The sequence below is a fragment of the Balaenoptera physalus genome, assembly GCF_965194825.1.
Source record: "Balaenoptera physalus genome assembly, chromosome: 1".
Classification (NCBI taxonomy): Eukaryota; Metazoa; Chordata; class Mammalia; order Artiodactyla; family Balaenopteridae; genus Balaenoptera; species Balaenoptera physalus.
Window position 1 is genome coordinate 166,014,045 of NC_138882.1, and position 18,735 is coordinate 166,032,779.

Below are 18,735 nucleotides of genomic sequence, written 5' to 3' on the forward strand. Positions count from 1 at the left end.
TGAGAGTAGCTTTTTCCCGAAAGTTTGCTTTTGAAACTTAAATCTCCCGCCTCTCGAGCCGGGTCACTAAGGCCCCGCCCACTCCGGAATCGTATCGCGTTATCTCCGCCGCGAGGGTTTCTGGGAGAGCGTGCACTCGGAAGCGGAAGTCCTAGAGTCAGGTCCGTCATTTCCTTCGGGGATAGGAGTGCTTCGGACATCTTTTTCCTTGGCTCCGTAGGTCTCCTAGTATGAAGGAGGTGAAGAGCGAGCGGGATCGGGGGAGCCGACGAAGGCACCGGGACGGCGACATGGTGGCGGCAGCGGTGGTGGTGAAGCAGGAGCGCCTCAGCCCGGAATCCGTGCCTCCCGTGCACCGCCGCCCGGACTCCTCCGGCGGTAGCCCGTCCCCACCGGCCGGCGAGTCGGGCCGCCCGAGTCACCGCGGGAACCGAGCCCGAGGAGGTAGCCGGTAAATGAGCAGCAGCCCGGGGTGGACCTTTGGTCGGGTTTATTGAGAAAGGAGGACAGGGCTAGAGCCAGAAACACACCTTGAACGCTGAGCGCTGCAGCTTGGACTTAATCCTGAGGCGATAGTAGTGACCGGTTGTGCTTGTGTTAAGGAACGTTTACTCTGGTACCTGTCACTTGCGTTATAGCTGGGCGTTAAGCGCCTAATGCCTGCTGGACAGGATCTCGCTCCTCCATTTCTGGGTACCCAGCATTTCACCGGGTATGGTCCAGTTTAAGTTGTTCGTTAAGCAATGATCGTTTAAGTTGAAATGAAAGATTTTCCCCATTTGCCTGCAAACGGAGTGCGGGAGTTATCTTTTCAGTTATCTGCCCCAAGAAGTTTACATATCGAGGGCCTAGGCGATCTGTCTGATATTCTGTGGAAAAAATTGTCTCTTGTTAGACTCGTTCATTTATTAATTCATTCTACGTAGTTTTACTGAGTACCTATTATATGCTAAAGACCATCGTAGGTTATAAAATAATGTGGGAAAATATCTATGTAACACTTTTAAAAATATACATGTGTATATGTAGAAAAAAGAAGACCGTCCTAGGTTCTGGGGCGGCAAGGATGAACACCATAGATGATCTCTACCTTGGTGAAACTGACCGTGCTCTAGCTCTGAGACAAAATAACAAGCGAATTAAATTAAAAAAAAATAGTTTCAGTTAGTAACAAGTATTAGGGGTAGGTTACAACAGTAATGTGATAGTGAGAGGGTAGAGGGAAATGGTTCTTCCTGAACCACTCACCATTTGACCTGAGACCTGAATGGTAAGAATAATCCAACCTTGTAAAGATCTGGGCAGAGGGAATAGCCTGTGCAAAGAACTTGAAGTGGAATCAATTGTATTCCTTCTAGAAATGGGGGTGGGGGTGGGGGTGGATCCAGTACAGGGATCAAGGAGAGTGGTTGGAATGAGGTGGGAGAGGGAGGAGTAGAGCCAGAGGACTTGCTGATTGATTGATTGATTGAGTGTGATTGTGTGGGAGAGGAGCGTGGGGGGGCTGCTGGTGGTGAGGAGAAAAAGAATCAAGGGTGACTTCTAGGTTTTTGGCCTGAGGAACAGGGTGGATGGTGGCACCAGTTACCCAGATGGCAGAGACAAAAGAAAGTTTCTTGAGGGGATGGGAATCTAGAGTTATGTCATCTATGTGAGAAGTTCTAGTAGGCAGTTATGTATGTGGAAGACATTAGGGCTAGAAAAGTGAAGCTCCTTACTCCTTTAGTGTGATCAGCAGAGACCTTCACAAATGTGGTGTTTGTATTAGTAGGTAAGCCTGATACTTGAAGCTAATTTGTATTAGGGAATGAAAACTGAGATAAAATCTGCATGTATCATTCTCTGAACAGGTCTCCAGCCAAAAAGAAAAACAAGTCCTCAGGGAGAAGAAGCAAGTCTCCCCGGAGTAAGAGAAGCCGAAGTCCTCACCACTCAACAGTCAAAGTAAAGCAGGTAAGTGGATTGAGATGTTTTCATACTGGCTCCAAACCTAGAGCCTGTCCCATCGTAGCTAAAGAGTGTTGTGTATGTGTTCACCTGTACTTGCGATGGGCTTTTCTAAAAGCTGGGGTTTTTTTTTTTCCTGCTTGCTTTGTTAAGTTAAACCTTTTATTTTGAGGTAATTGTTGATTCACATGCAGTTGTAAGAAATAATACAGAAGTGGCTGTTTCTCCCAATGGTAACATCTTACAGAATTATAGAACAGTATCACAGTCAAAACGTTGACATCAGTGCAGTCAAGGAACAAAACATTTCCATCACAAGGATCCCTCATGTAGTCCTTTTATAGTCACACCCAGTTCCCTCCCACCCTTACCCCTCAACTCCTGGCAGCTTCTAATCTCTTCTCCATTTGTATAATTTTGTCACTTCAAGCATGCTGTGTAAATGGAATCTCACAGTACAAGCCTTTAGGGATTGGCTTTTTTCACTCAGCAAAATTCTTCAGCGATTCATTCAGGTTGTTGCCTCTCTCCGTAGTTCATTCCTTTTTATTGCTGAGTCGTATTCAGTGGTATGGATTTAACCATTTGCCCATTAAAGAATATCTGGGTTGTTACCAGTTTTTTGGCTATTAGACATAAGGCTGCTATGTAAACATTTGTGGGCAGGTGTTTGTGCGAACATAAGTTTTCTTTTCTCTGGGACAAATGCCCGGGAGTGCAACTGCTGGATGGTATAGTAGTTGTGTGTTTAATTTTTTAAAGAAATTGCCAAACTGTTTTCCAGGGTGCTGTGTTAGTTTGCCAGTTCTTCCATAACAAAATTCCACAGACTGGCTGCCTTAAACAACGGAGACTATAATTTTCACACAGTTCTAGAGGCTAGAAGTCCGAGATCAAAGTTTCAGCAGTTTGGTTTCTCCTGAGGCCTCTCTCCTTGGCTTGCCTTCTCCACTGTGCCCTCACATAGGCTTTCCCTCTGTGCTCCTATCCCTGGCTCCTAGCTCCTCCTTTAACCACATCAGCCGTATTGGGTTAGGGTCTCACTCATTTTAACTCAAATCAGTTCTTCAAAGAGCTTATCTACAAAAAATTTGGCTACATTCTAAGATGTGGAGGTTGGGACTTCAACATATAAATTTGGGGGCACGATTCAGTCCATAACAGTGGCTGTACCATTTTACATTTCCACCTGTCATGTGAGTGATCCAGCATTTGGTACTGGCACCATTTTTTTATTTTAACCATTCTTACAGGTGGGATAGCGGTATTGTGATCTTAATTTGCATTTACCTAGTGGCTAATGATATTGAACGTCTTTTCATGTGCTTATTTGCCATCTGTATTTCCTCTCAGGTGACATGTGTCTTCAGATCTTTTGCCTATTTTCTAGATGGATTATTTGGGTTTTTTTTTACTATTGAGTTTTAAGAGTTCTTTTTTAATATTCTTAGATACTAGGCCTTTTGGGGTGAGTGGTTTGCCAGTATTTTCTTCCAGTCTGTATCTTGTCTGGTCATTCTCTTAACAGGATTTTTCTCAGAGCAAAAGTTTTTAATTTAGATGGAGTCCAGCTTATCTGTTTTTCTTTTCGTAGATTATGCTTTTGGTGTCATGTCTAAGAATTTTTTCCCTGGCCCTAGATCCTGAAGATTTGTTTTTTCCTTAATGTTTTTCATGTAAGTCTCTGGTCTATTTTAAGTTTGTTTTACTATAAGGTGGGAACAATCTTGTTTATATCTATTAAAAAAAATCTTGTTAGGACTTTGATTGGAATAGTGTTAAACTTGTATTTTGGGGTGAGTTGGGTTTTTAAAATTATTATTATTATATTGAGTCTTCTAGTCTATGAACATAGGTGTGTCTCCGTTTATTTAGCTCTTTGATTTCTTTCATCAGTGTTTGTAGTTTTCAGTGTACAAGTCCCATGCGTGTTTTGTTAGATTTACACTTAAGCAATTTTTTTTAGTGACTGTAAGTGATATTTTAAATTTCATTGTTTACTTGTTCATTGCTAGTACATAGAAATATAATTGATTTTTGTATGTTTATCTTACATCCTGTGACCTTACTGAACTCATTCATTTATTTTAGGAGGTTTTTGGTAGATTACTTGGGATTTTCCACATAGATAATCATATCTGCAAATAGGCACAGTTTTATTTCTTCCTTTACAGCGTGTGTGCGTTTTATTTTCTCTTGCTGCACTGTCTGGGACTTCAGCACTATTGTGGAATAAGAGTAGCGAGAGCAGACTCTCGTGCCTTGCCCTCGGTCCTGATGGACAAGCATTCAGTCTTCTTTTTAAGGAAGCTCTTTGTTACAAAGTGTAAATAGAGACACTGGCATTAAGAAAATGGATTTTCTTATGAATTTGAGAGACTGTGGGCCAACTTTCTGCTACCTAAAAAGATACAAAGCCAGACAGTCTTGATGGTCTGTTGTATGAGTTGGTCAGGCACCACCTTGGCTATCTCAGAATGCAGCCACTGGAACCACAGTACCCAGATCGAACCTCTCAAACCACTTGTAGTTTTGTGTGTGTGTGTTTATGTACAACTTAATGCTTTTTTTTTAAATTTTTTTAATTTATTTTTGGCTGTGTTGGGTCTTCGTTTCTGTGCGAGGGCTTTCTCCAGTTGCGGCGAGCGGGGGCCACTCTTCATCGCGATGCGCGGGCCTCTCACTGTCGCGGCCTCTCTTGTTGCGGAGCACAGGCTCCAGACGCGCAGGCTCAGCAGTTGTGGCTCACGGGCCCAGTTGCTCTGTGGCATGTGGGATCTTCCCAGATCAGGGCTCGAACCCGTGTCCCCTGCATTGGCAGGCAGACTCTCAACCACTGCACCACCAGGGAAGCCTGCTACTTTTTTGATTTAATAATTTTGGCATGTTACATTTTGTAGATTTAAGGTGCAAAGCGGTGTTACTTGGATACATTTATATATTGTAATATGATTGCCATTGAAGCAATATTTACCACGTTATATCATTATAGTGCAGTATTACTGTCTATATTCATTATACTGTGCATTAGATCTCTATGGCTTATTTACTACTTGTTACAAGTTTGTACCCTTAAATACCATCAGTCTTATCCTCTCGCCCCCCATCTCCTAGTAACCACCATTTTACTCCCTGATTATTTATATTTATATATATTTATATATATATATATATATATATGTATGTATATATATGTTTGACTTTTTCAACTTGCAGTTCTTTACCTCTGGTTTCTAAATCAGCACTTTACAGTGAATCCTGGGGCTTATAGCATGGAACTGTTTTGTGATTATTGTTATTTTGAAGTGTCTTAGTTTGCTTTTCTATGCTAACTTCCCTCCTGACCTCAAATTATCTCTTAAAAAGCTGATTTCATTGTGTTAATCAGCTAGAAACTTGGAAATGGCTCTCGAGCAAAAGGGTTTGAGGGCTTGACAGGCAGCTGAAAGTCAGTGACTTTCACCTGGATTGTAAGAGTGCACACGGCCTCTGACTTAAGCATGACTTGTACTTACAGATATTCTCTTCTGCACCACTCAGCCACCATTAAAAAAATAAATTTATCTAGCACAAGGAATTATACTCAATATCTTGTAATAACCTATAATGGAAAAGAATCTGAAAAAAAATACACGTGTGTAGGTGTGTGTGTATGTATAACTGAATCACTTTGCTATACGCCTGAAACTAACACAGTATTGTAAATCAACTATACTTAAATTAAAAAAAAAAAGGAGGGGAACAGGATTGTGGAAACCTCAGAAAAAAATAAATTTATCATTTACTTGTTCATCATAACGCAGAATTCTGTAAAATAGAAAGTGAGAGTATGGTTTATGTAGTGTATGGTTACTTCTCTCATTAGCCTCAAAATCGCACCTCTCCCCACAAACAAAAAAATCACCTCACTCCCCAGAAGTAGCCATTTGAATAGTTTGATATTTATACTTCAAGGCTCTGTTATACTTATGTTATCTTCTTTTCCTTTATGTTTTGGGTGTGTGTGTGTGTGTGTGTGTGTTTGTGTGTGTGTATTCTATGCAAAGATGTTCATTAAAAAATATATATTATCCTACTTGACTTATCAATAATTGAGAGTATATGTTGAAATCTTAGTTATTTTGTGTTATCTGGTTTTGTAATTTGTCATATTCTCTCCATAGTGTCTACTAATTTTGCCTGGTATACACTTTTTGGAAACGAAGACAGAATTGCCCATTGGATTTAGCAACATGGAGGTCATTGGTGACCTTGACCAGCAATTTTAGTGGAGTAGTAAGGGTGAAGCCTAATTGGAGGGTTCAGAAGAAGATGGGAGAAGAATTGGAGACTGATTAAAACCAAACTGTTTTGAGGAGTTTTACTCAAAGAGGAGTGAAGAAATAGGGTGGAAGCTGACATGGGAAATGAGTTCTAGAGAAGAGCAGGTGCCTGTGCTGATGGGAATGATCCAGTGCAGAACGGGGAAGTAGATTGTGCACAAGAGAGGTGAGAATCACTGGAGTGATATTCTGGTTGAGAGGGAAGCTCCCAGATGTAGGAACTGGCTTTAGGTAGAAGCACAGATAGTTTCCTTATGGTCACAGGAAGGGAAGACAGAGTATATGCGTACAGATACTGATGGGTGGGTAGATGTAGAAAATCCCTTCTGAGTAAATAAGGGATGGGGAAGACCATGTAGGAGATTTGAGGACAGAGAAGGGGTAAAACAGTCATCTGGGAGAATGAATAGATCAAGAAAATGTAGGATGGTCGCTGGGCATCATTAAGGAGACTTGGGGTCATGCTTCTAAGGTAGGACCATTCAGAATGGTTTGTGTCTTTTCTCTAGCCACTTTGCTGTGCTTAATGCTGATTGTGGTTTTGCCAGGACAGTGCAACAGAGTGGCATAGGGGCAAAGGATTTGAATATCTCCGCATGGGAGTGATCATACTGCTTGACCATGGAATTTAAGTTAGGAAGGGAAGAGAGCAAGGGACTGTGCAAAGGTAAGAGGATCAAAGGCTTGGATGAGTCTTATTGGGATAAGGATTGTTAGAGTTGGGTAAAGTGTGAGCTGGAAAGATGGGCAGAAGGAGGACTGCTTAAAATTGAAATTATAGAGGGGTTGCAGTTTTGGAAATGAAAAGATCCGTGTATAACCATGGGGGTTAGTGGCTGAAGAGAAGGGAGGAGACAAATAAGATAATGGGAAGAGAGAAATGCAAAGAATAGAGATGCCAGCACGTTATCGAAATCACCAAGAGTAATGCTGGAGAGGATGACTTGAGCTGGAAGTAAAACTGGCACAAAGTGAGGGGAAGTGACTCAGGATTAGTAAATGACAGCAGCACTGAGAGTAATGGTGACAGTGGTCTTACGTGAGATTCACAGCTGGGTTTTTTTTTTTTTTTTTTTTTAAAGATTTGGTTTTTAAAAAAATTTATTTATTTTATTTATTTTTGGCTGCATTGGGTCTTAGTTGCGGCATGCGGGATCTTTGTTGAGGCATGTGGGATCTTCATTGTGGTGCACAGGCTCCTCTCTAGTTGTGGCACGCAGGCTCCAGGGTACATGGGCTCTGTAGTTGTGGCACTCAGGTTCCAGAGTGCGTGGGCTCTGTAGTTTACGGCAGGCGGGCTCTAGTTGAGGTGCGCGAGCTCAGTAGTTGTGGCACACGGGCTTAGTTGCCCCGCGGCATGTGGGATCTTAGTTCCCTGACCAGGGATCGAACCCATGTCCCCTGCATTACAAGGCGGATTCTTTACCACTGGACCACCAGGGAAGTCCCCACAGCTGGGTTTTTTAGGGAGAAAGAAAAGGGTGGGGCGTGTTCTGGAATTGGCAGTGAGAAGCAAGGACGACACTTGCCGTATGTCCAGACCCAGAGATGGTGGGAGTTGGGGGAGGTCAGAGGGAGAAAAACAGCCACCATTTGAGGAGCTGCAGGGGAGCAGTGTGCTCAGGGCAGAGCCAGGGTTCTGTTAGAGCGAAAGGAGATGGGAACGATCCGGGAAAACGTGGAGGATGTAGATCAGTTTTGCCGAGCTCTCCATTCCAGTGGGCGTAGTGCAACAACAGCTTCAGGAGTTGAAGAAGGGGACAGATTTGGGGACAGAATCCTTGATGGACAGAGCCTTATGGGGATTAGAGTACAAGGGAGGTAGAGGTGATGACCTGGAATCTGTGACTTCTTACAGTGACTCATTTAATCAGGGATAAAGGGCATAATGAGATGAGTTCTGGTGAACTCAAGGCAGATGGTGGTGACAAACTTGTGAATGTCTTGGGGTAGGAGGGTGGGGTGTCTGAGGCTCCCTGCCTCTTGATACTTGTCTCTGGAGGCTTGGAAGTCTAGGAAAACTGGGTCCTGCTCTGAGCAAGCAGACCCCTACTTGACCCCTATGTATGGTAGGGAGAAGGCCTTGAGGCCGGGGTGGGGTTGGCGGGGGAGTGGAGGCAAGGTCTCAGTCCTGGTGCTCAGGGTTTCCTCTCTACCCCTTTCCAGGAGGGGAAGCCTTGCTCATAGTGTGCGGGCGCCCCCCTTGAACTCTGATGCTTTAGTTATTAGATTAATCAGGGTAAGCCTATCTTCGTGTGTTCATTAAATATTTATTTGTTCTGATAATTCCTTGTTAATATCCTTTGCCCATTTTCTCCTGTGCTGATTTTCAATGCTGAGTCTTTTTTAAGAAACCATCATGTGTTTCTTCATTTTTTTCAGATCTTTAAAAAATATATCTCTTACAGTTGACCCTTGAACAACATGGGTTTGAATTGCACTGGTCCACTTATATGCACATTTTTTTTCAATAGTAGATACTACAGTACTCCATGTCCCCTGTTGGTTGAATCTGTGGATTCGGACCCTTGAATACAGAGGAACCAGGTATACAGAGGGCCGACTACAACTAGTTGGAGTGTTGGTGCCCCTGTGCCCCTAACCCCCTCATTATTCAAGGGTCAACTGTAGTAAATTTTTATAGGTTTCTTTTTTTTTTTTTTTTTTAATGTTTAAAAATTAACTGCTTGTTTATTTTTTTCAGGATAAATCTGTCATGGTACTGTTGCTACTCCTCTTGAGTTCTTATGGCTACACTAATAATAAAATTGACACAAGGCAGAAAAACAGAAGAAAACCCACAAATTTAAAAATATGGAACGCTTCACGAATTTGCGTGTCATCCTTGCACAGGGGCCATGCTAATCTTCTCTGTGTCGTTCCAATTTTAGTATATGTGCTGCTGAAGCGAGCACTATATGTTTCTTATATGTCTTGCATATTAATTTTATTCTAGGTATTGAAATCAGATCTTTTAAAATTACTATTACATTTTCCTTTTGGGCATAAGAGAAAGCTAGCTTTTTTTTTTTTTTACGTAATTATCTTGTATGACTACTTAACTCTCTCTGTTAGTTCTGATTCTGTATGCATGTCCCTCTAAGTTTGCCTATAGGTGTTCTTGTTTCTTGGGCTCTGAACGTGGGTGTGCACTGTTAGCTCTATAGCTGGGCAGCAGCCTAGGACACCTGTTCTGTGTGGTGGCCTTGCAAGGGGACATGACCACCACTGGTAACCTTATTTCTGTGGGACATTTTGCTCTGAATGCCAAAGTCCAAAGCACAAATGACTTTTTGACTGCAGCTCTATTCATAGACTGTGGACTGCCTTTACCTTCCTGAATCTGTTTGAATTTCAGGAACGTGAGGATCATCCCCGGAGAGGCCGGGAGGATCGGCCACACCGAGAACCCTCAGGACAGGAACACAGGCGAGCTAGGAACAGTGACCGAGACAGACACCGTGGCCATTCCCACCAGAGGAGAAGCTCGGTCGAGAGGCCTGGCAGCGGGCAGCCTCAGGGACGGGATCGAGATGCCCAGAACCTACAGGCGCAGGAATCTGAGCGGGAGTTTCACAACGCCCGGCGCCGGGAGCACCGCCAGAAGAACGAAGCCAGCGGTAACGCATCTCAGGACTCACTTCCTCAGCCTGGCCCTGGCAGCAACAACAAAGACAAAGAAGTGCCTGTTAAAGAAAAGCCAAGCTTTGAACTTTCTGGGGCACTTCTTGAGGACACCAACACCTTTCGGGGTGTAGTCATTAAATACAGCGAGCCCCCGGAAGCACGTATCCCCAAAAAACGGTGGCGTCTCTACCCCTTTAAAAATGATGAGGTGCTTCCAGTGATGTACATCCACCGACAGAGCGCTTACCTCCTGGGCCGACACCGCCGCATCGCAGACATTCCCATCGATCACCCCTCCTGTTCAAAGCAGCACGCCGTCTTTCAGTACCGGTAAGTGTACATCTGCAGAGGGAAACTGAAGTGCCAGCAGAAGCCCGGCGTCTCGGTTAGTTAGGATTACTGAGGTCTGTGTGCCTGTGTGTGCACAAGAAGCCCATACCCCTCGTATCTAGTATTAGTCTTAAGGAGTATTATTCATCTAACGAATAATCACTTTATACAAATAATTGCTTACATTTGTATAACAGGCTGGAACTTGGTGTCAGAAATCCAGATTTTGAATCCTGCCACTGCCACTTACCAGGTGTCTGACTTGGGGCGAGCCAGTCTTCTGGGCCTCGGTTTCTACCTACCTCGCAGGGCTGTTATGAGGGTTAAATGGAAATAAAGCTGAGAGTGCCTGGCGTATGTTAGCTGAATCTTTATCTTGACAGTTTCTGTAGTACATCTGTTATTGTTGGATGTTCACAACAATCCAGTGGGGAGGCGAGGACAGGTATTAATCCCCCATTTGACATGAGAATATGAAGCTCAGCAAAGCCAAGCGGCTTGCCTAATAAATGATCACTGTAGTAGAACTCTGGCTCAAATCAATTTTGATTTGAACAATTTTGATCATCTCATCTGTTCCCTTGACTCTGAAGTCCAAATCCACTCGTGTATTCCCATTGGGACAGAAGCTAAAATATGTTGAAATATAGGTAAAAGAAGCACTATATTGATTATAAACAATGCAAAAAGTGTCAAAAAAGATGCAAAAAATGTATTTCTTAACCATGGCAAGAGGCCTTGGATTCTGCATTTTAAGCTTTGATCTACCATGAATCCTCCCCGCCCAGTAACCAGTTCTCACCATTTCTACTTGCTCCCAATTTCTGAATCCATGGCCATGCCTTTCCCTTGACTTCCTAGAGTTTGAACTTGAACTGTGTCTAAGCCAGGTTATTTACATCATCTAGACTGTGTTAGCAAAGAGCTGGATGATCTGAGGCAGGATTTCACTCACAGGTTTCTCTCCTTTATCTCTGCTAGGCTTGTGGAATATACCCGTGCTGATGGGACAGTTGGCCGCAGGGTGAAGCCCTACATCATTGACCTTGGCTCAGGCAATGGAACGTTCCTGAACAACAAGCGAATTGAGCCCCAGAGATACTACGAACTGAAGGAAAAGGATGTCCTTAAATTTGGGTTCAGCAGCAGAGAGTATGTTCTGCTCCACGAGTCCTCTGACACCTCTGAAGTAGACAGGAAGGAAGACGAGGATGACGAGGAGGAGGAGGAAGTATCTGACAGCTAGCAAACTGGAAAACAAGCCAAACTCTCGAGAGACCTATTCTCTCTGCGAAAGCTTTGGGATTGACTCAAAGGGCACCGCCGTGCTCTCTGTAACGCCTCTTATTGCCTTAAGTCTTTCTTCTGTTGCTGACCAGCTTACGTTTCAGTGTAAGAAAACTGACTTGTGTTTGGTTGAACTTTCTTCTGTGGCACGTCAGCCACATGCCGTGGGCATTTGTTTTCTGAACAGTCTCACCAACACATCGTGTTTTAGTAGAAGCATCGTGGCTTGAGTTGGTGCTTTCAGAACTACTGTGCAGGAAACTACAAAGCCCTGGTTGAAGGGGAATTGTGGCTTGCTTTCTTTGTACAGTTACTTTATTTATATCGTTGTTAAGCTTTGTGGACCGGGTTTGTTTTTGTCTTGGGGGCAAAGCCCTGAACAGAGAATCTTATTCAGCTTTGGTTATCACCAAAACAGCCTCCAGAGTATACCAAAGCTTTGACCTGGTTGAGCTCTTGAGTCATAGAAATTGATTTTGCACTTCGTTGTTTGGGGGTGGGCAGGGGGGTGGGGGAGATTTACCACATGACCTCATTATTGACTGTTGGACTTAAACGGATGCTTTGTGGAGCCTGCTTAAGCTCTTGACTGTACAGGAAGGTCATGGCCACTGCCAGTGGGTGCTGATTACATGTCACAAGAGGCTGAAATGGGTCGTGGATTTGTTTCTTGTGAGAGAACTCTGATTTCTCCATGGAGCATGTACAGAACAATTTTGATCTTCAACTTTGCATTTTTATTTAGAGGTTATCTCCATTCTTCCTTCTTTGAGAAACACACTGTCATTTATGTGGCAGGGTCTTTGCTTTATTCTAACAATGTGTATGTGTTGTGTGGTTTACATGTTTTCATCTTTTTAAAAAAAACGTTCGGAGAGGTTGTATTTACCTGGGCAATTGGGAATTGCCCAATTTCCTAATTTTCCACCAGAGGAATATGTGTAAGTAGAAAAGTCATAACTGCTTACATCTATTTTGTGTGTGTGTGTGTGTGTTTGTGTATATGTATATATTTAAAAAATTGTGTGTGAAAGAGTTGCATATTGATTTTCCTATGAGAATGTTTTGTGATGTAAATGTAATACTGCATTATAGGCAAAGGCCTCCCTGCATTTGAAGAGCAGGTTTTCATTTGTATGTATTTTTGGAATAAAAAATAATAAAACTTGTAAATATAGCCCCCTTTCAAAGAGTACTTCTTTCCCAGCACAGAGGACCTTGTGTTCATAGGTATATTTGCTGCTAAAGAAATCTTTGTATCAATATTTTGGAGGTAAAAGTAGACAGTTGTGGAGGGTGCCCTGGGGGTGATAGGACTCACCCTGCACTGGAATCCAGATCTTCAAATTTCAGCGAGTAAGCGGTGGTCCTGTTGAAGCAGCAGTGCTTTCTGAGTTGGCAGTGAAGGGGTTTTCCTTCCCAGAATAGTCAAGAGTTGGGGCAGGTTATACATAGTGGGCCTCATACCAGTTGACCCCTGTCCCTGCTCTTTCACCCTCAGGTGGTGATGGGGGGGTGGGATGGGAGGAAGGAGAGATGATGCAAGTCAGTGCTCCTGCTAACTGTTCCTTGGGTGGAAACTAATGACATTATTAGATGGTCTTCCTTACCATTGTTTTTCCACTGAGGTCTCACATACTTAGATGTACTCAGGGTTAAATGTTGACTAGTGTGGGGAAGGGCTGCTGACTAATGTTTATTCAAAAGAAATGAAAAGATTCCCCTTTGGGGAATTCCTTGGTGGTCCAGTGGTTAAGACTCACACTTCCACTGCAGGGGGCACAGGTTTGATCCCTTCCCTGGGAACTAAGATCCCACAACCTGTGTGTCATGGCAAGAAAAAGAAAAAAGATCCCCTTTGAAGAGTGAACACTTAATAAGGTTAATTAGGTGAAAGGTTACATGAGGGAAGAAACAATGTAAGAGCAATTAGCATCCTCACCCAATGTGCCCTGGCCCCTGGAAGCACATATTACATACGTGCATGTCTAAAATGTTGTGTTTTGATGAGTTTTTCTCTTGATCCAGGCTGATGGTTTTCTCTTCCTGGGATGAGGCGCTAATCTGGCATCTCACTCCAGGGCCTCCGTGTTCAATTTGTGTAACTACTGCTTCCTGGCAGCCTTAGGCTTGGCTTCAAGCACCATCCTGCTGAACACTGTGATAGATGACCACTTTGCCTACATTTTTTTAAAAAATAAATTTATTTATTTGTTTTTGGCTGCGTTGGGTCTTTGTTGCTACACGCGGTCTTTCTCTAGTTGCGGTGAGTGGGGGTCTACTCTCTTCGTTGCGGTGTGCAGGCTTCTCATAGCGGTGGCTTCTCTTGTTGTGGAGCACGGGCTCTAGGCGCGCGGGCTTCAGTAGTTGTGGCACGAGGGCTCTAGAGCTCGGGCTCAGTCGTTGTGGCGCACGGGCTTAGTTGCTCTACAGCATATGGAATCTTCCACCAGAGCTCGAACCCGTGTCCCCTGAATTGGCAGGCGGATTCTTAACCACTGCGCCACCAGGCAAGTCCTTGCCTAAATTTTCAATAAAAGGTCCCAGTTGTGTAGTAGACTTTTGCTTCCTGTATTAAGAGATTCTTCATGCCAAACATTGATATATGGGCCGGTGTTCCCCGCCCACACACACTTTTTTTCTTTTTAAGAGGGAAAGAAAAGATACTATTCATCTCCAAAGCCAGATATCACCAGCAGACTTCTCATTTGAAGTTGACAAAATCCTAAAACTTTCTTCTTGAATTAATTCATTGCTTAGAAACTGATGTTCATTTTAGCTATTTGCAATTGCTTTATTACCCACCCTTTCTCCACCCTGGCTATCTTGTCTGCAAGTCATAGCTGTTAAAATCAAGCGATCTGCAAAACAGCCCTTTGCTTCTGAGCCCCTCCCCCAAATCCTCTGTGGTGGCCCACAGTTCTGCCGAGGTATGGGACAGAATCTTCAGATTTTCCCCAGGAGCCTCTTCCCAGTCATTTTCTCATTCCCTCTTTCTGACATTGACAAAGGATAGCTCATTAAGAGCAACTGGTGATCTAACTTTTAAATACTTTTATTATATCCTGATGATAAGGGAAAGCAGAGTAATCAATTCAGATAACTGAAAAAAAATTTTTTGTGTTATTGTATTGAAATGCCAAAATACAATACAGCTTGGTTTTTAAAGGCTTAGAACATACATAAATATAAATATATTTATTTATGATTTGATATGGTGCACAGATGGTTATATTTTTTAACATCCTTCCCTTTGTGGAAATTAGTAGTGGATGTGAGGAACGAAATGATGCCACGTTCATCAGAGCCTGTGACATGCACATAACATGCCAGTAATGCCTGCTTGTGAAAGAATGTTCTGATCCCACAGTGTTCCTGGGTGTGTGAGTTTATATCAAGTGAAAGGGCTACTTGATTCATTTATTTATTTATTTTTAATTAATTAATTAATTAATTTTTGGCTGCGCTGGGTCTCTGTTGCTGCGTGTGGACTTTCTCTAGTTGCAGCGAGCGGGGGCTACTCTTCCTTGTGGTGCGTGGGCTTCTCACTGTGGTGGCTTCTCGTTGCAGAGCATGGGCTCTAGGCTCACGGGCTTCAGTAGTTGTGGCTCGTGGGCTCTAAAGTGCAGGCTCAGTAGTTGTGGCACACAGGCTTAGTTGCTCCGCGGCATGTGGGATATTCCCGGGCCAGGGATGGGACCTGTGTCCCCTGCGTTGGCAGGCAGACTCTTAACCACTGTGCCACCAGGGAAGTCCCGGAAACAATTTCAAAAGACAGTTGATTTGTTCATATTTACTCTAAAGTTAAAGTGAATTAATCCAATCAATCAATGGTTACATAAACTTACTATGCTAGCAATTGGTTTACAGCTGTGAGAAACGGAGCAGTAATTTGGAGGTGCGCTGCACCTTTTGCAAGAGATGGTATTTGTGTTTAGTTTTTATTTGTATCTTATTGAAATAGAGTTGATTTACAGTATGTTAGTTTCAGGTGTACAGCACAGTGATTCAGTTATATACACACACACACACATATATATATATATATTTTTTTCAGATTCTGTTCCCTTATAGGTTATTACAAAATATTGAGTATAGTTCCCTGTGCTATACCGTAGGTCCTTGTTGGTTATCTATTTTATATATAGTAGTGCGTATATGTTAATCCCAACCTCCTAACTTATCCCTCCCTCCACCCTTTCCCTTTTAGGAACCATAAATTTGTTTTCTATATCTGTGGGTCTCTTTCTGTTTTGTAAAATAAGTTTATTTGCATTTTTTTTTAGATTCCACATATAAGCGATGTTACATGATATTTGTTTTTCTCTGTCTGGCTTACTTCACTTAGTATGATAATCTCTAGGTCCATCCATGTTGCTGCAAATGGCATTATTTCATTCTTTTTTGTGGCTGAGAAGAGATGGTATTTGAAGTATGCCTTAGAGACTAGGTAGATTTTTTAAAATTTATTAATTAATTAATTTATTTTTGGCTATGTTGGGTCTTCGTTTTTGTGCGAGGGCTTTCTCTAGTCGTGGCGAGCAGGGGCCACTCTTCATCGCGGTGCGCAGGCCTCTCACTATCGCGGCCTCTCTTGTTGCGGAGCACAGGCTCCAGACGCGCAGGCTCAGTAATTGTGGCTCACGGGCCTAGTTGCTCCGCGGCATGTGGGATCTTCCCAAACCAGGGCTCGAACCCGTGTCCCCTGCATTGGCAGGCAGATTCTCAACCACTGCACCACCAGGGAAGCCCGAATAGGTAGATTTTTGAGCCAGTGGTAGAGGAGGACATCGTTTCAGACTGAGCAGGCCAGGGGACCACAGGACTGGAGTGGAATATGTGGAAAGGATTCTATAAAATTGTTTACCTGAGTTTCCCTCAGCAAGGCAGTGGTAGAGCTAGGATGGAAATGGCCTCAGTCCTGGTTCAATGGTCTTTCATCTGAATTGTTCCCTCTCACCTCCCCAGTGGAGCTTCGTGGAGAGTTTTGAGGAGGGAAGAGACAGCTGGTTCATGAGACTTCCTGATTCACAGGATGTTCAAGAAAATCCTAGTGAGTGGGACTTTCACGGGTAGGGTGTGGCTTAGGCAAATCCTCACCTCACCTAGTCATAGTCAGAACTAGTTGGAAATCATCATGTTGATTCAGAAAAATCGACAAATATTTAATCATTGGGAGCCTAAGAATGCAGGTACTGAGACCTCTAATAAAACTGGCCAATGTCTAGGAACACTTTCTATGTACAAGGCACAGTTCTGAGCATTTTACATGTTGCACAAATGCATACATTAACTCATTTCCTCCTCATAACCTTATGAGGCAGGCTTCTATTATCATTACATTTTGCAGATGCTAAAACAGGCAAATATTTCTAGACAGAGACTAGCACTCAGAAATGCCTAAGGTGATAAATGAGGCTTTGGAAGCACTTGAAGTTCAATGGGGGAAAGAGGGTGATTGAGACTTCTGGTTTCTATTAATGACTGACCAAGTTATTTTTATGAATCCTCCTGCTGAAAACAGCTAAAATATCTGGATAAAATATAAATTAAAAAATTTCTGAAGGCATCCAAGAACTGACAAGTAAGTAGAGAGTTATCAGGCCAAAAGTGAAGATAACAATAATCCAGAGAGGAATGGAGCACAGACGCCTGGAAACCACATTTGATATAAAGACAAACCATATTTGATTCTGGCAAATCAGACCTTACCCTGGATTGAATGGGACAAAAATCAAAACCCAAAGCCCACATACAATGAGTCTAATAGAACATGTTTCCCACAAAAAGCTGGCATGCCAGAGAGCTATACCTTTCAGAATAAGAGTGGAACAGAAATTGAATCCTCCCAGGGATTTGCAGGCTGGAGCTCAGAAAACATCAAGCCTTGAACTTGGCTTAAGATGACCCTGTACTAAATACAAAGAAAAAAAGAAAAAAGAAGAAAAAAATAAGAAAACGACCCTGTACTATTAGTGCCTCCAGGTGTCTGATATAAATAAATGAAATTACTTTTTGGAGGAAGGGACGTTTTATCTCCCCTCCAGTTATTTCCACATATTTTTCTGCAAAGATACAATTTTTTTTTAAAAAGCATACAAGAAAAGGTTCTCACCAACAGAAATAACAGGTAACAGAAACTGATTGTCAAAGACTTCAGATACTTGAATTACAAGGTACTATAAAACGTTCATAGTTGCTATTTTCAAACAAATAAATGACAAACTTAAAAATACCCACAGGGAACAAGAAATGGCAACAAGTGAAATGGGAGTTATTTAAAAGATCAACTAGAACCTTTTTAGAAATGAAAAATACAATAACTAAATCCATCAATAAATCCCTTTAACAGAAGCTTCAGGGAGAATTAGTGAACTGGAAGATAGGTCAAAAGAAATTATTCATGCACATAAATTTAACAACTTAGAGGAAATGGATCAATTCCCCCAAAACCATAAGCTACAAAAATTCACCTGATATGAAATAGATCATCTGAATAATCTTATAACTATTTTAAAAAATTGAATTTGTAATTAAAAGACTTCCCCCCAAATAATATCCAGGCCCAGATGGTGATGGTTTCATTGAAGAATGCTACCAATCATTACAAGAAGAATTAGCACCATTCTATACCATCTCCAGAAATTAGAAAAGCAGGGAACACCTCTCAACTCATTTTATAAGGCCATTATTATTTTGATACCAAAACCAGACCGAACAGTACAAAACAAAACAAAAACAAACTACTGAGCCACAATTACTGAGCCTGCGCTCTAGAGCCCGTGCTCCGCAACAAGAGGAGGAACTGCAATGAGAAGCCCGCGCAGCGCAACGAATAGTAGCAACGAAGACCCAACGCAGCCAAAAATAATAAATAAATAAAAATAAAAAAATAAAGAAGCTAAGGAATAAAAATCATATGACCATGTCAACTGATACAGAAAAAGCATTTGACAAAATTCAACACCCATTCATGATAAAAACTCTCAGTAATGCAGGAATAGAGGGGAACTTCTTCAAACTGATAAGACTGAATACCTTCCTCTTAGGATAAGGAACAAGTCAAGGATATCTTCTCTGGCCATTCTTATTCAACATAGTACTGGAAGTCTAGCCAGCACAGTAAGGCAAGAAAAGGACATAATAAGCACACAGACTGGAAAGGAAAAAGAAATAAATCTCCCTATTTGCAGATTGTCTACATTAAAAGTCCCAAGGAATC

The 18,735-nt window shown here is 42.4% G+C and overlaps 1 protein-coding gene across 1 annotated transcript; it reads left to right on the plus strand.

Annotated features, from left to right (window-relative positions):
* Nucleotides 1–152: 152 nt before the first annotated feature.
* Nucleotides 153–12,690, plus strand: SNIP1 (Smad nuclear interacting protein 1). Its single transcript, XM_082422220.1, has 4 exons — nucleotides 153–451; nucleotides 1,851–1,953; nucleotides 9,628–10,226; nucleotides 11,208–12,690. The coding sequence occupies exons 1-4, from the start codon at nucleotides 231–233 to the stop codon at nucleotides 11,470–11,472; spliced, it is 1,188 nt and encodes a 395-aa protein (XP_082278346.1). The 5' UTR covers nucleotides 153–230; the 3' UTR covers nucleotides 11,473–12,690.
* Nucleotides 12,691–18,735: the final 6,045 nt, after the last annotated feature.

What these genes read in the sequence shown, in the direction of transcription:
- SNIP1 (XM_082422220.1), top strand. Translation starts at nt 231, where the DNA reads ATGAAGGAGGTGAAGAGCGAGCGGGATCGGGGGAGCCGACGAAGGCAC. An exon ending in CGAGCCCGAGGAGGTAGCCG is followed by an intron (nt 452 to 1,850) that starts GTAAATGAGCAG and finishes TTCTCTGAACAG; the next exon opens with GTCTCCAGCCAAAAAGAAAA. An exon ending in CAACAGTCAAAGTAAAGCAG is followed by an intron (nt 1,954 to 9,627) that starts GTAAGTGGATTG and finishes TTTGAATTTCAG; the next exon opens with GAACGTGAGGATCATCCCCG.